General features: G+C 33.8%; 1 protein-coding gene across 1 annotated transcript; it reads left to right on the top strand.

Moving 5' to 3' along the window:
* Nucleotides 1–241: 241 nt before the first annotated feature.
* LOC127732749 (uncharacterized) lies at nt 242–9,051 on the top strand. Its single transcript, XM_052241940.1, has 4 exons — nt 242–363; nt 2,623–2,760; nt 6,885–6,978; nt 7,932–9,051. Exons 1-4 carry the CDS (start codon nt 242–244, stop codon nt 8,061–8,063), a joined length of 486 nt encoding a protein of 161 aa, XP_052097900.1. The 3' UTR covers nt 8,064–9,051.
* The last annotated feature ends 5,489 nt before the right edge of the window (nt 9,052–14,540 follow it).

Below are 14,540 nucleotides of genomic sequence, written 5' to 3'. Positions count from 1 at the left end.
CTTCCCTAGACGTGCCACGAATTGATTTTGAAATATCCAATTTAACCCCACTTTTCCCCCCTGTTTACAATACATTGTTTTTTTTTTTAATCAAACGTTGATATTTAACCCCAATGATAAAAGATTATAACAAGAATAAGATACAGTGGATCACTTGACAAGTATAAACATAATATATAGATGTTACAATATCTCGATTATACAACGTTTATACAAGGATATAGATGATAAAAGCTTCTCGATGGAACCAATTGATGCACATTTGCTTGCACAAACTATACTGTATTTTCTGATATTTGTCTGTGGTTTCATTATAAGTATACCATTAGGAGTATCGCAGGTAGGTCTATGGATAAGAAACAAGTATGGTTGCTGTCTGTCATATTTATTTTTTCGTATATTGTACTGTTATAAATGAGGCCGCTATTTTTCTCGTATGAATTATTTCACATTTTTGTGTCGGGGCCTTTTATAGCGGACTATTCGGTATCGGTTTTCTCATTGTTGAATGCCGTACAGTGGGTGACATATAATTGCTCATATCCACGTCATGTGAACTCTAGGCAATCATACCACATCTCCTTATTTTTGATATGGAGTAACACAATACATTTAGACTGTTTGGAAAATTAAAACAGCTAGTACGTCATTCCACAGTGGACGCTTTATTACATAAGCCGTTGATTATCCGAGGAATATTAACATTCTTAGAGCAATAATGACCCCGCTCCCGATTATTGTGGGCACTTGAACTCCAGAACGGTTTTATATTCAAGTTAAGTTCCCAACAAAACTTTATTGGTATCAAGTTATTTTAAAATACTTATGATTCTGCATCCTGTTAAGACATGTGATTTGACATTGCAAAGTATGCCTTTTACAGACTGCGTATATTGTCTTTTAAAACACCAAAGTCTGTATGGGGTGTAATGATTGGTATTTTAGTTTAGGGAAACATGGTCCCTTTATCAGTTGAAATTAGGTTTTGAACTACAGCTTTCAGTAACTGCAAACACTCTTAGATATCTTACTCATAGATTTCTTTCTGTTTCCTGTCATTTTGATAGTTGTTTTTTGTGCTTAGTACCGATCTGATGTGTTAAGCCCTTTTCAACTGATTTTTTGCAGTTTGTTCAAATGTTCTCCTGTAACACCATGGTCCAAGGTTAAGCACCAGATTTAAGCACTCACAGTCATTATTAATGCAGCCACATTATTTATGTGTCTGTCCTAGGTCAGGTGCCTGGTTGTAGTTTGGTTAATGATATCCATACTTATTTTTCGTTAAGTATTATCAGCTTAAAGCAGGCCGTTGGTTTTCTCTTTTGTTATCCACAGACCTTTAACCGTTCCTTACTTGGGAAAGGCACACAAACATTGACCGACCGGACCGACTTTGACATTTTGACCTTGTGGATTTGCAAAATAGCTGGTAATGCATGTATAGCAGGAGACACTTACCCTGAGCTTGAGCAAACATTAATACAAACAAAGAAAGCAAAGCCAACCAAACCTTTAACTTGCTAGCATTAGGATAACAGCTGTAAGAATACTGGAACGTCGGTTAACTACTATTGCTTGAATTAAAACTAGTTTTAGAAACTTTTTTATTTCGACCAGTGGACAAACAAAAGGTGCATAAAACTGACATATAATAAAAATAAGCACCGGAAAAGAACTTATTTTTTTAAATAACGGTTTACGATATAACAAAAACATAAGCACAAACAAAACAAACATAAACTGTAAAATACTCAAATATCTATATCGGAAATTTATCAAGTGATTTTACTTTAAATCTAAATGACCTTAAGTTCCCCTTTTCAGATTCAGTTTGACAATTCATGTCTGCTGTATGCACATTTTGAGGATGGCATTCTGCAGAAGGTATCTAGTTCAAACAACTGTAATTTCCCTTTGTACATGAGTGTGGTAGGCTGTATACTGTACGGTTTGGCAATTGGTAGTTATTATGTGTACGCATTAGTTCAATTGAGAAGAAGCCAAACAACAAGGTAAAGTTTAACTAAGTATGAGTATAGGAATCTTTGACCGAATATCTATAACCTATATCTCTTGTTCTTGTATTTCGCGTTCAACTGAGTTGACACAAATAAAAACAAAGTATTTGCAAATATGCCATTGAAAGACAACAGACGACCATATATATCTGACACATTTGAACACCAAATTTTAATTGAGAGACCATGAAGAAATAAAACCACTTAATATACACACAATACGTGGCAGGGTTAAAGTATCTTATGTTAGTATTCAACCTCCCATTTTTTTCTCGAGTGAAGAACAAAGGACATTAAAAAATGCACAATATATAGATATTTGCTTCTATAAGAAGTCAAGTAAAAGGTTAATATTGTGATTTATTCCCCATCTTCTCTATGGCTTGACATTCTTATTTAACTTAATTGTTTGGTTTAAAAATTCACAGACTCCTCACTTTTTAAAATATGGTTGACTGTAGCCTGTATTATCTGTAACCAGATGAACACTTTTGTCAGTTTATCAGTTTGATTGTATCCTGTATTATCTGTAACCAGATGAACTCTTTTGTCAGTTTATTAACTGCTGTTTTAGTAACTGATCAATTTCCCTTTTTTTCAGAGCACAGATGTGGGTTTTGCCGTATGTGATAACAAATACCGTTATGGCATTGATGTCATTTATAGCTGCATGTATGATATCTGTTGGATTCAAAAAGTTTTGTAATGGACTGTTGAAAAATCATGAATATTATACACAGTAAGAATAGTGGTATATTGTTATTGTTTATTACTTTAATGCTTTAAATGCTTTGATTTTCATTATAGTATTGCACTGTAAAGAAATCGCCTCGGTGATCTCGTGGTATAGCGTGTTCGCCTCGAGTACGGGAGGTCGTGGGTTCGAACCCTGGCCGGGGTAAACCAAAGACTGTAAAATTGGTATTTGCTGCTTCTCCGCTAAGCACGCGGCATTAAGGAGTAAGAGCAAAAACTGGTCTGCTCTGAGTCGATATAATGTGTCCGGGTAAGGTGACATGTCTTTCTGTGGACTGTTACCTTGTGAACTAGCTAGTTAAAACTCCGTCTCAGCGTGTCGGTCTAGTACAAAGCAGGATTCATATTCATATCGCACTAACATATTCTCGTCCCGTGAATATGCATTTGCCACTTGACATTTAACAACCATTCATCCATCCATCTATCTGTTGTAAATGATAAAAGCTATCTTTTTGTCTAAAATAACGAATTTAGGATTTTTTTTTGTGAATATATATTCATGCAGTGACCCTACATGGCTAAATTTAGCTTTTTTATTTATTTATTTAACACACATTTGGTTGAAGTGAACAAGTGAAAAAGCTTATAATAAAGAAGCGTTTCATTCAAAATAAGTAACATACAGGTAAATGATGTTAGCACCGACCGTTCATCTACTGAAGGGCCATGTGTTTTTTTTTTTTTTGTTTTTTTTTATCTATGAAAAAGACCTGAAGGTATTATATAAAATCATCATCCAAAGAATTCAGGAAGGAGTAGAGGAAGAGCTTAGACAAGAACAAGCTGGTTTCAGAAGGAGAAAATGGTACGAATGAGCAACTCTTCACTTTACGAAACATCATTGAACAATGTTTATCAATTTTCTAAATGGAATGCTGCTCTACACATCAAATTTCTATACTTTGAAAAGGCATTTGATTCCATCCACGGGGAAGGCTTATGGTCCATCTTGAAAGAATTTCACATTACAGACAAACTCATCACAGTTATAAAACTCTTTTACGATACATTTGAATGTGCAGTCATAGACGAAGGAGTACAGTCTGAATGCATGGTTGAAAGTAAACACAGGAGAAAAGCAAGGTTGTGTAATGTCCGACTTTTTATTTCTGTCAGCCATTGACCATGTCGTGAAACAAACAACAAAAGAAAATGAAACAACAGGAATAAGATGGAAATTTACCACCAAATAAGAAGACCTTGATATTGCAGATGACCTTGCACTACTATCTTTCCAAATTTAAATATATACAGCTGAACACAAGCAAACTTCAAGAAACTGACAGCAAGATAGGATTGAAGATAAATACGTCCACTCATAACAATCCGGTGAAGTTAAATGAACAGACCTAGAGGATATTGAAATCTTCACTTACCTAGGAGGAATAGTTAAACAACAATGGGTGGGAGTGACAATGATATAGAAGACGGGCCCAAGAAAGCCAAAGGCCAATTTAGCAGGTTAAGAAAAATATGGAGATCATCAGCGCTTTCATTTAACAGATGTTAAGTTATTTAACAGTTTGGTTATATCGGTACTACTGTATGGATGTTAAACCTGGAAAACAACAGAACAAGACAAACGGAAATCAAACACCTTTCAAAGTAGATGTCTAAAACAAATTCTGAGAATAAGAAGGCCCTACACCATATAAAATGAAAACCTTCACATCAAAGCTGGAACAAGGAAATTATGGAACAGCGTTGGAGATGGATTTGCCACGTACTAAGAATGGATAACAACAGCATAAGTGCAGTAGCACTAACATGGAAACCAGAGGGAAAAGGAAGGTTGGACGTCCCAAAACCACATGGAGAGAGAAAGAACGACACTTGCGTGGAACAGCTTGGCTACAGCAAGGATAACATCTACAGAGCGTGTAAAATGGAAAGAATGTATCTGGGCCTTAAATGCCGACAGGCATGAAACTGATAGATGAGGTGAGGTGAGGTTACTGTGGTGATGTTTCTGCCTTTACCTAGGATGTTGACTGATCGATCTGTTTCAAATATCAAGCTTTTCAAAAGACTGTAATGCATTGCCATGATGAGCAAACTAAAAAAGCAGAAAAAATAAAAGGTCCGTGTTCTTTTTTTTTAGATGTAAGCCGTTGAAAATTTGACGGAAATTTATTTTCTCTAGATTTTTCATACATTTAACATTGGCACGGTTTTTTTTTTCTTTAAAAAACAATGTAAAAATAACAAGAATTTTATAAGATTTTCAAAAAAGAATTTTTAACTTTATGCCATGAAATTATGAAAAGTTGGGGTAAGCAGGCAAACTTTTTAATGACACTACATGGAATAACCCAGAGGATTCCAAATATCTGACAAAAAGTCAAAAACAAGATCAGCGAACATTCTTAAATAGTCTATAATTTTCTTATTTTACCCAAAAGGAATTAACTTTAAATGAATATAATACAGACAGCGATGATTGCCTTTTCTTTAAGATTTGGATAAGTTAGGTTCACACGGGAAATTTACGACGAAAGAGACGATTTTTCGTTTCCTATAGTTAATTTCCTTTTTTGGACGATGATATTCTTTTGGCTCCTTCTTACGGTATATTTTTCAACTTTTTCGCAATGCCCGTGTATAGTCGCGCTTTATATTTCAATTAACGCAATTTATTTATAACTGATAAATTATTTAGTCAGCGATTTCGTTACCACAAATTAATAATCAACAAAGTTTTACTAAATTCTTCCAAAGATACAAAAAATTGGTTAGGATGTTTGGCTGTATCTGTAGATTTCTTTATTATTTCTTTATTCTTTATATAAGCGCAACATTCTTTTTTAGCCTGTCCCAAGTCAGGAGTCTGTAATTTTCATTTTTGATTTTCTTTGTTGACATAGTTGTTTGTTTTTATAGTGAATAAGATTATAACACAATATTGACTGCTGTAGCCCAATTTTTGACATTTTTATCTTTTATGTCTGTTTGTTTTGCTCACACATTGTTTTCAATATAATTGAATTATATGCAACTATTATACAAGTGAGAGGTTTAGCTAGCTATAAAACCAGAACCATTTGGTATATTAGGAAATGTCTGTACCAAGTCAAGAATGTGACAGCTGTTTTCAATTTGCTTGATGTGTTTGAGCTTTTGACTTTGCCATTTAATAAGGGATTTTCTGTCTTGAATTTTCCTTTGAGTTCGGTATTTTTATTATTTTACTTTTTAGTGGTTGTCGATGGTTCATGTTTGTCATGTTTGTTTTTCATAAATTGTATTGTTATAAATTAGGTGGTAAGTTTTTTTTCATTTGAATTGTTTCATATTTTTCAGGTTGGGGCCTTTTATAGCAGACTGTACAGTATGGGTTTTTCTCACTGTCGAAGGCCGTACGATGACCTATAATTGCTTATATCCACGTAATTTGAACTCTGGCTGATAGGTGTCTCATTGGCAGTTATACCACATCTTATTTTTAATCTTAGTATTTTTCCACTTCTTTTGTGAAACATTTTTTTCTGAAGAAATTTAGAATCAAGCAATTCTATTTTTAAAAAAATGCCCCTCTCCCCCAACACACAAACATACAAAGGATGAATGGTCGTGCTGATTGAAAACCGTTGTCATTTTTAACATGCTAGTTCTAGGACACATTAATCTGACTCTTATTCTACCAAATCCGTTTAGACAAGGATATAACATAAAGATCATCCATACTTTCATTGAAATAAACTGATGGATCTTTTCACTACGTTTTTAAGTATTCCCTGAAATAATATCGTCTGTATAGTCCAAAATAGTTTTTTTTTTTAAATAAATTTTGCAATTTTTTGAAACACGGGAATAAGAAGGCATATTGAAATTGTACCACACTTTTTTTCCTTATAGATAAGACAGGATATAGTGCATCCATCCATGACTCAAAATGAATACATACACAACAAAGAACACAAAAAGCAAAGGAACAGTAGTTCTTATTTACTAGTATTTGGCTATTGAATAATCTAGTATTGTACATGTTAATGGGGAACATGTCATTTTGTTTTGTTTTGCTAGCTATGTATAGAAATTACTTTTATTTCATTAGTGTTTATAAATATATACAATAAATAACGTTGAAATGTTGGAACTTTTAAGCTGTTCAGATGCAGAAGGGAGTGAATGGCATAATGAAGATACTGGCAAACATTTTCATCCTGGACATTACTATCGCATGATGAATATTTCTCAAGTAAGTTATACATCCCAAAATTCCTACATCGACTTAAACCGGAAGTTACATGGCAATTTTGTTGTAAGTCCACCCCGCTGCGTTCGTTTAACCTTTTTTTGTATGATTTTCAATGAGACAAAAACATCCACAAAATCAGTATATTGTAAACACTGGTTGATATATTGTAAACACTGGTTGATATACTGTTTCCATGAATGATTAATTATAAGCTATGAAAAGTCACGAGATATTATAATTTGAAACGATTCAATGATATAATTTAAGCAAATAACATTAAACGAAAAACAATTTTGCCAGACAGCAACAAACAACAGCCAATGGACTAATGAGAACTACTTGAAAGCCTTTTAGCTAATAAATTAACAATCCTTCCCAGAATAAAGTGCCAATAAGTGCACACCTTCAACGGAGTAATTGATAGGCTGTGCAATTCCAAAATATCTCGTTGGCTGTTGTCTCACGGTCTTTTCGTCTTCGTTTTCTATTGCCCACGTTATTTTCTGTCTGTTAACTTGTGGTTATCATTGCCTTTTTAGCATGATCTTACTTTACTGAAGGTCATCATTCAGTCTACTTCTCGCTTCGAATTATCTACTAAATAGTACATTCAAAATCCAGAGTGTATTTTGTTGATACTCACGGTTAATGATTGACAAAATTTAAAGAACTGAAATCATTCAAAAGCAATCAAAATAAGACGGAAAAAATACGGACGCAAAAAGTATATTACATTCATTTTACTAACTTATTTTCAAAACTTGCTAAAAATAAAATCTTTTGGCGGAAATAGTTCAAAACAGCGACATATTTAACAAACACCAGCTGAGTAATTAACTGAAATGTGGATGGTGACACGATTTCATTGCACATAAAACACACATTTGTTCAATATTGTCCTTTATAGATTTTAGAATTCAATGATATTTGATTTATATTTTGTCACTTTGTAGATTGCATGTTGGATAGTATTTTTGTTATGGGTAGCGCAGTTAGCCCTAGGATTTCTGAGATTTTTCAGAAATCGTAAATTACTACCCAAAGGAACCCAATCAGCATCTCCAGCTATATCTACCATAATTTAATCACCAACAGTGAATTAATGGATTCTACCTCTAGCTACTATTGACGGCTTTATTGATATTCATAATTTTATCTGTCAGTGTTGACATAATTTCTCTTAAACTTGTAAGATTCTTTAATGACCAGAACAGAAACTGTAACTATTGTTTATGTCCATTGGATTAATTTATATGTAAAAAACAGAAATCATTATAGATTTACATATGATATTATTCGACGGAGAATCTAGTGTACACCATGCATGTTTAAAAGAAAATGTTGAGTATATGCCAATGAAACAACATCCCAACTATACAAAACACTCAAAATATAATTAAACGGTTACAGGCGGTCTTTATTAATAAAGTAAGTGCATGGTTTACGAACTTATCCGATAAGCATTAGAAAACACAGGAGACTGATTTGTGGATCGTAATTAATGTCATTTTTTATTTGCGAGGTTACAAAATTGTCATATTAAGAAACTGGCTTGAATACAGAATCATATTCTCATATTCCTAGTATTCTACTAAATGGGTCCCTGAACATCTTCGTAGAGATATGAAAGTGGGATATATGTAAAAAGAAACGACGCCAATAAGATGTAAGGTGAAAATACAACATACTTGCACCATACAAATGTTCAAAAAAGCTCTGTAAATAGATATGAAATAATATGCAATAATGACCCTTGACTTCATTACAGAAAGATATCAATACAACAACAAAAAAACACCACAAGAAAGAACAAAAAGGTCAGAACCTATGATCCGACAGCTATAATCTATAAAATTACAAAAAATAGCCTTCAATTCCTATAACTAAATTTGAATGCTTCAACAATAAAATAACGTCAAATATTATAAAGCATTTCGTTTTTTCTTTGCATTGTTTTCACGTTGTCATGGAGAGCACATGCAGTCATAGATGTTGTATTTATAAGGAAATAAGATAAAACTTTTTGAATGCCTCGGCCAATCAAAATTACGGAATCGTATTAAATGTATTTATTTGCAGGTGTAAAACTTCCATCGAATTTATATTCATAAAGACTTATATCATATTTGTTTTTCATTCATTATTTGTACATAAATCAGGCCGGTTGTTTTCAACACGCTGAAGTACGTCCATTATTCATTTTTCATTATTCAAAATTCAATAATGAATAATGAAATAGTTCACTTTTCACTATTCAATATTAAGTGATGAATAATGAATAATGAAATAGTTTATGTTTCATTATTCAATTAAAGCGGTGAATAGTGAAATAAAAATAAAAAAATTGACTGTGACACTTTAGCTATATCCCGTATTTCTAAATTAGTCTTTTTGTTGTTATCTAACAAATATTGAAATTGATATCAGAAAAATAAAATAAAAACACTCTTTAAATTCTAATTTGATTTATTTATCTGGTTCCTAGTTTCGGAGGATAAACTAGTGGGTTTTCCTAACTAGAACTAACAGAAATTCCTTGGTTCAATGTATGGACGACCTGAATACCAAAACATATATTTATAAATTAAAATACTCTACGTGGTCTTTTTTTATTTTCACTGGACCTTCGCTATTCTTCATCCTCTAATTATATATATAACAAGTCGATTGTACAGCAATGACCATTAGAGGGGTTACGGAGGACCTAAATGCCAAAATACGCGTGAAAATTAAGAAATAGTCAATTTTGAATAATGAAATGAATATTTTGAATAATGGAATGGACTGCTGCGACCCTTTAGCCCCTAATTATAGATATACCTTATACCTCATTCGAAAGCTTATTAAGAGAGGAACAAAAGGTATATAGTCAATATGTTCCGCAACGCATATTAGAGGAGTAACGAAGGACCTAAATATCGAAATACGCGTGAACATTAAGAAATAGCTTATTTTGAATAATGGAATGGACTGCTGCAACCCGTCAGCCCCTAATCAAGGAAAAATTTCAACACCAAATTAAAGCTTATTGATAGAGGAATAAACTGAGTATAAACGATATGTGCCGCAATGACCATTAGAGGGGTTACGGAGGACCTAAATGCCAAAATACGCGTGAAAATTAAGAAATAACCAATTTTGAATAATGAAATGAATATTTTGAATAATGGAATGGACTGCTGCTACCCTTTAGCCCCTAATAATAGATATACCTTATACCTCATTCGAAAGCTTATACAGAGAGGAACAAAAGGTATATAGTCAATATGTTCCGCAACGCATATTAGAGGAGTAACGAAGGACCTAAATATCGAAATACGCGTGAACATTAAGAAATAGCTTATTTTGAATAATGGAATGGACTGCTGCAACCCGTCAGCCCCTAATCAAGGAAAAATTTATACACTAAATTAAAGCTTATTGATAGAGGAATAAACTGAGTATAAACGATATGTGCCGCAATGACCATTAGAGGGGTTACGGAGGACCTAAATGCCAAAATACGCGTGAAAATTAAGAAATAGCCAATTTTGAATAATGAAATGGATATTTCGAATAATGGAATGGAATGGACTGCTGCGACCCTTTAGCCCCTAATTATAGATATATCTTATACCTCATTCGAAAGCTTATTAAGAGAGGAACAAAAGGTATATAGTCAAAATGTTCCGCAACTTATATTAGAGGAGTAACGAAGGACCTAAATATCGAAATACGCGTGAACATTAAGAAATAGCTTATTTTGAATAATGGAATGGACTGCTGCAACCCGTCAGCCCTTAATCAAGGAAAAATTTATACACCAAATTAAAGCTTATTGATAAAGGAATAAACTGAGTATAAAAGATATGTGCCGCAATGACCATTAGAGGGGTTACGGAGGACCTAAATGCCAAAATACGCGTGAAAATTAAGAAATAGCCAATTTTGAATAATGAAATGGATATTTTGAATAATGGAATGGACTGCTGCGACCTTTTAGCCCCTAATTATAGATATACCTTATACCTCATTCGAAAGCTTATTAAGAGAGGAACAAAAGGTATATAGTCAATATGTTCCGCAACGCATATTAGAGGAGTAACGAAGGACCTAAATATCGAAATACGCGTGAACATTAAGAAATAGCTTATTTTGAATAATGGAATGGACTGCTGCAACCCGTCAGCCCCTAATCAAGGAAAAATTTCTACACCAAATTAAAGCTTATTGATAGAGGAATAAACTGAGTATAAACGATATGTGCCGCAATGACCATTAGAGGGGTTACGGAGAACCTAAATGCCAAAATACGCGTGAAAATTAAGAAATAGCCAATTTTGAATAATGAAATTGATATTTTGAATAATGGAATGGACTGCTGCGACCTTTTAGCCCCTAATTATAGATATGCCTTATACCTCATTCGAAAGCTTATTAAGAGAGGAACAAAAGGTATATAGTCAATATGTTCCGCAACGCATATTAGAGGAGTAACGAAGGACCTAAATATCGAAATACGCGTGAACATTAAGAAATAGCTTATTTTGAATAATGGAATGGACTGCTGCAACCCGTCAGCCCCTAATCAAGGAAAAATTTCTACACCAAATTAAAGCTTATTGATAGAGGAATAAACTGAGTATAAACGATATGTGCCGCAATGACCATTAGGAGGGGTTACGGAGGACCTAAATGCCAAAATACGCGTGAAAATTAAGAAATAGCCAATTTTGAATAATGAAATGGATATTTTGAATAATGGAATGGACTGCTGCGACCTTTTAGCCCCTAATTATAGATATACCTTATACCTCATTCGAAAGCTTATTAAGAGAGGAACAAAAGGTATATAGTCAATATGTTCCGCAACGCATATTAGAGGAGTAACGAAGGACCTAAATATCGAAATACGCGTGAACATTAAGAAATAGCTTATTTTGAATAATGGAATGGACTGCTAAGACCTTTCAGCCCCTAATTACAGAGAAACCTTATACACCATTCGAAAGCTTATGGACAGAGGAACAAAATGGTTATAATCAATATGTGCCGCAACGCCCATTAGAGGGGTTACGGAGGACCTAAATACCAAAATAAGCGTGAACATTAAGAAATAACCAATCTTGAATTATGGAAAAACTATTTTGAATAATGGAATTGACTGCTGCGCTGCTGCGACCCTGAGGTTCGCTAATTTGTTTACTTATTACTTATTTATTATTCGTTACTTATTCTTTATTCCTTATTCCGTATTTCTTACCTATTCGTTACTGAATCATTTTCCTTATTCGGTACTTGTTTTTCCTTATAATCTTTTCATATGTTGCCCCCTTTAATGCTTTCTTTTCTTTCCTTAACTCTGGTTTGAGGAGGTAAAAATACCCTGTTAGCGCGTATGTACCCGTTTCAGCGCTCGAATGATACCCCATTACTTGTTCGCTACTTATTCGTTCCTTATTCGTTTTGATACGCTACCCCTTTTTGATGCTTTCTTTTCTTGTCTTTGGTGTTAGCTATGGGTTCGGTGAATTGTTATTTCCTGTTAAAGCGGATGTCTCCGTCTTTGCGCTCGACTGATACCCTGTTACTTATTCGCTACTTATTTGTTCCTTATTCGATTTTTATACGTTGCACCTTGTTAATGCTTTCTTTCCTTTTCTTTTCTTGGTTTTTGTTCTTGGTTCGTAGAGGTGAAATTGACCTATTAGCGCGTATGTATCTGTTTTTGCGCTCGACTGATACCATGTTACTTATTCGTTCCTTATTCGCTTATTATACATTGCCCCCTTTTAATGATTTCGTCTTATTTCTTTTCATGTCTTTGGTGTTGATATAAAAAAGAAGATGTGGTATGATTGCCAATGAGACAAATCTTCACAAGAGACCAAATGACACAGAAATTAACTATAGGTCACCGTACGGCCTTCAACAATGAGCAAAGCCCATACCGCATAGTCAGCTATAAAAGGCCCCGAAATGACAAATGTAAAACAATTTAAACGAGAAAACTAACGGCCTAATTTATGTACAAAAAATGAACGAAAAACAAATATGTAACACAGCAACAAACGACAACCACTGAATTACAGGATCCTGGCTTTGGACAGGCACATACATACAGAATGTGGTGGGGTTAAACATGTTAGCGGGACCCCCCTAACCCCCGCCCTAACCTGGGACAGTGGTGTAGCAGTACAACATAAGAACGAACTATAAAAATCAGTTGAAAAAGGCTTAACTCATCAGGTGGATACAAATAGAAATACATCTAACAAAAACACGGAGTGGACGTAACCGGGTACTTGTACATCCCTTTTAGTTCTTTTCATGTCTTTGGTGTTAGTTCTGTTTTTGCAGAGTTAGACTAAGCCCGTAAGCGCATATGTACCAGTTTCAACGCTCGACTGATACCTTGTTACTTATTCGCTAGTTATTTGTTCCTTATTCGCCTTTTATACGCTGCACCTGTTTAATGCTTTCTTTTCTGTTCTTCTCTCTGGTGTTAGTTCTTAGTTCGTAGCGGTGAAATTGTCCTATTAGCGCATATGTACCCGTTTCCGCGCTTGACTGATGCCCTGTTACTTATTCGTTCCTTATTCGCTTATCCTTATTCTTTTTTTTTAAATGGTTGTAGGATTATTCTAACTTGATTTTTTTTTTGCATGATTGGAATGAAACATTTACACAAGCAATATATTGAACTGGGAAGGGAAGTTATATAAAAATAAGGAGATGCGGTATGATTGCTAATGAGACAACTATCCTTCAAAGTTCAAACGAAGTGGATGTAAGCAATCATAGGCAACTGTACGGCCTACAACAATGAGGGGAAAAACATACCATGTAGTCGGCTATAAAAGGCCCCGACATGCAAAAATGTGACAGAATTCAATTGAGAAAACTAACGGCCTATTTTATAACAAAACAGTTTACAATAAAACAAATATGACAGACATGAACAAACGACAACAACTGAAATAAAAAACCCTGACTTGGGACAAGTACATAAAGAATATGACGGGTTAAAACATGTTTGTAAGCGCTCAATCTCCCCTAACCTGGGTAAGTGGTGTTACATCACAACATAAAGCATCGAAATAAGAGTACTCGCAGTTACTCAAACCCAATTACCAGTAAAAAAAATTATGTTATCCCAGACTTATATATATCAATCTTTACACATCCAACATATTTAATGTGAAGACGTTATAAACAGTCTGAGAAATGCATAACCCTGTGCAATGCCCAAATATATGTTAACAGTATCGACAGGATGTAGGAATATATATAGCAATATATATTTAGTTTTCATGGTTCAATTTTATCAAAAACAAACTCAATGTTAATACCAATAACAACAATCTTTAAAGATTTTTCTACTGTGGTAAATTTATGACCTTTAATGATAAGTTTATATATAGGATCAATTAGTTTACATTGATCGTATTTAAATTTACGGGCTTTATAATCAACATTGTCGTAAAAATTAGGATGTGGTATTCCACTTTTAATAAGAACTCTTCAGGTACAGCCAAACTTCTAAACTAAATATTGAATTTGGATAAGGTTTTAATTGATTT

The sequence above is a fragment of the Mytilus californianus genome, unplaced genomic scaffold (genome assembly GCF_021869535.1).
Source record: "Mytilus californianus isolate M0D057914Y unplaced genomic scaffold, xbMytCali1.0.p SCAF_26, whole genome shotgun sequence".
In the NCBI taxonomy this organism is placed as follows: Eukaryota; Metazoa; Mollusca; class Bivalvia; order Mytilida; family Mytilidae; genus Mytilus; species Mytilus californianus.
Note: the sequence above shows the minus strand (reverse complement) of the source record. Positions and strands in the feature narration are given on the sequence as shown.

Coding starts and splice junctions, on each gene's coding strand:
- LOC127732749 (XM_052241940.1), top strand. CDS start 242: ATGGAACCAATTGATGCACATTTGCTTGCACAAACTATACTGTATTTT. Junction 2,761..6,884: donor AATCATGAATATTATACACA/GTAAGAATAGTG, acceptor GGAACTTTTAAG/CTGTTCAGATGCAGAAGGGA. Junction 6,979..7,931: donor GCATGATGAATATTTCTCAA/GTAAGTTATACA, acceptor GTCACTTTGTAG/ATTGCATGTTGGATAGTATT.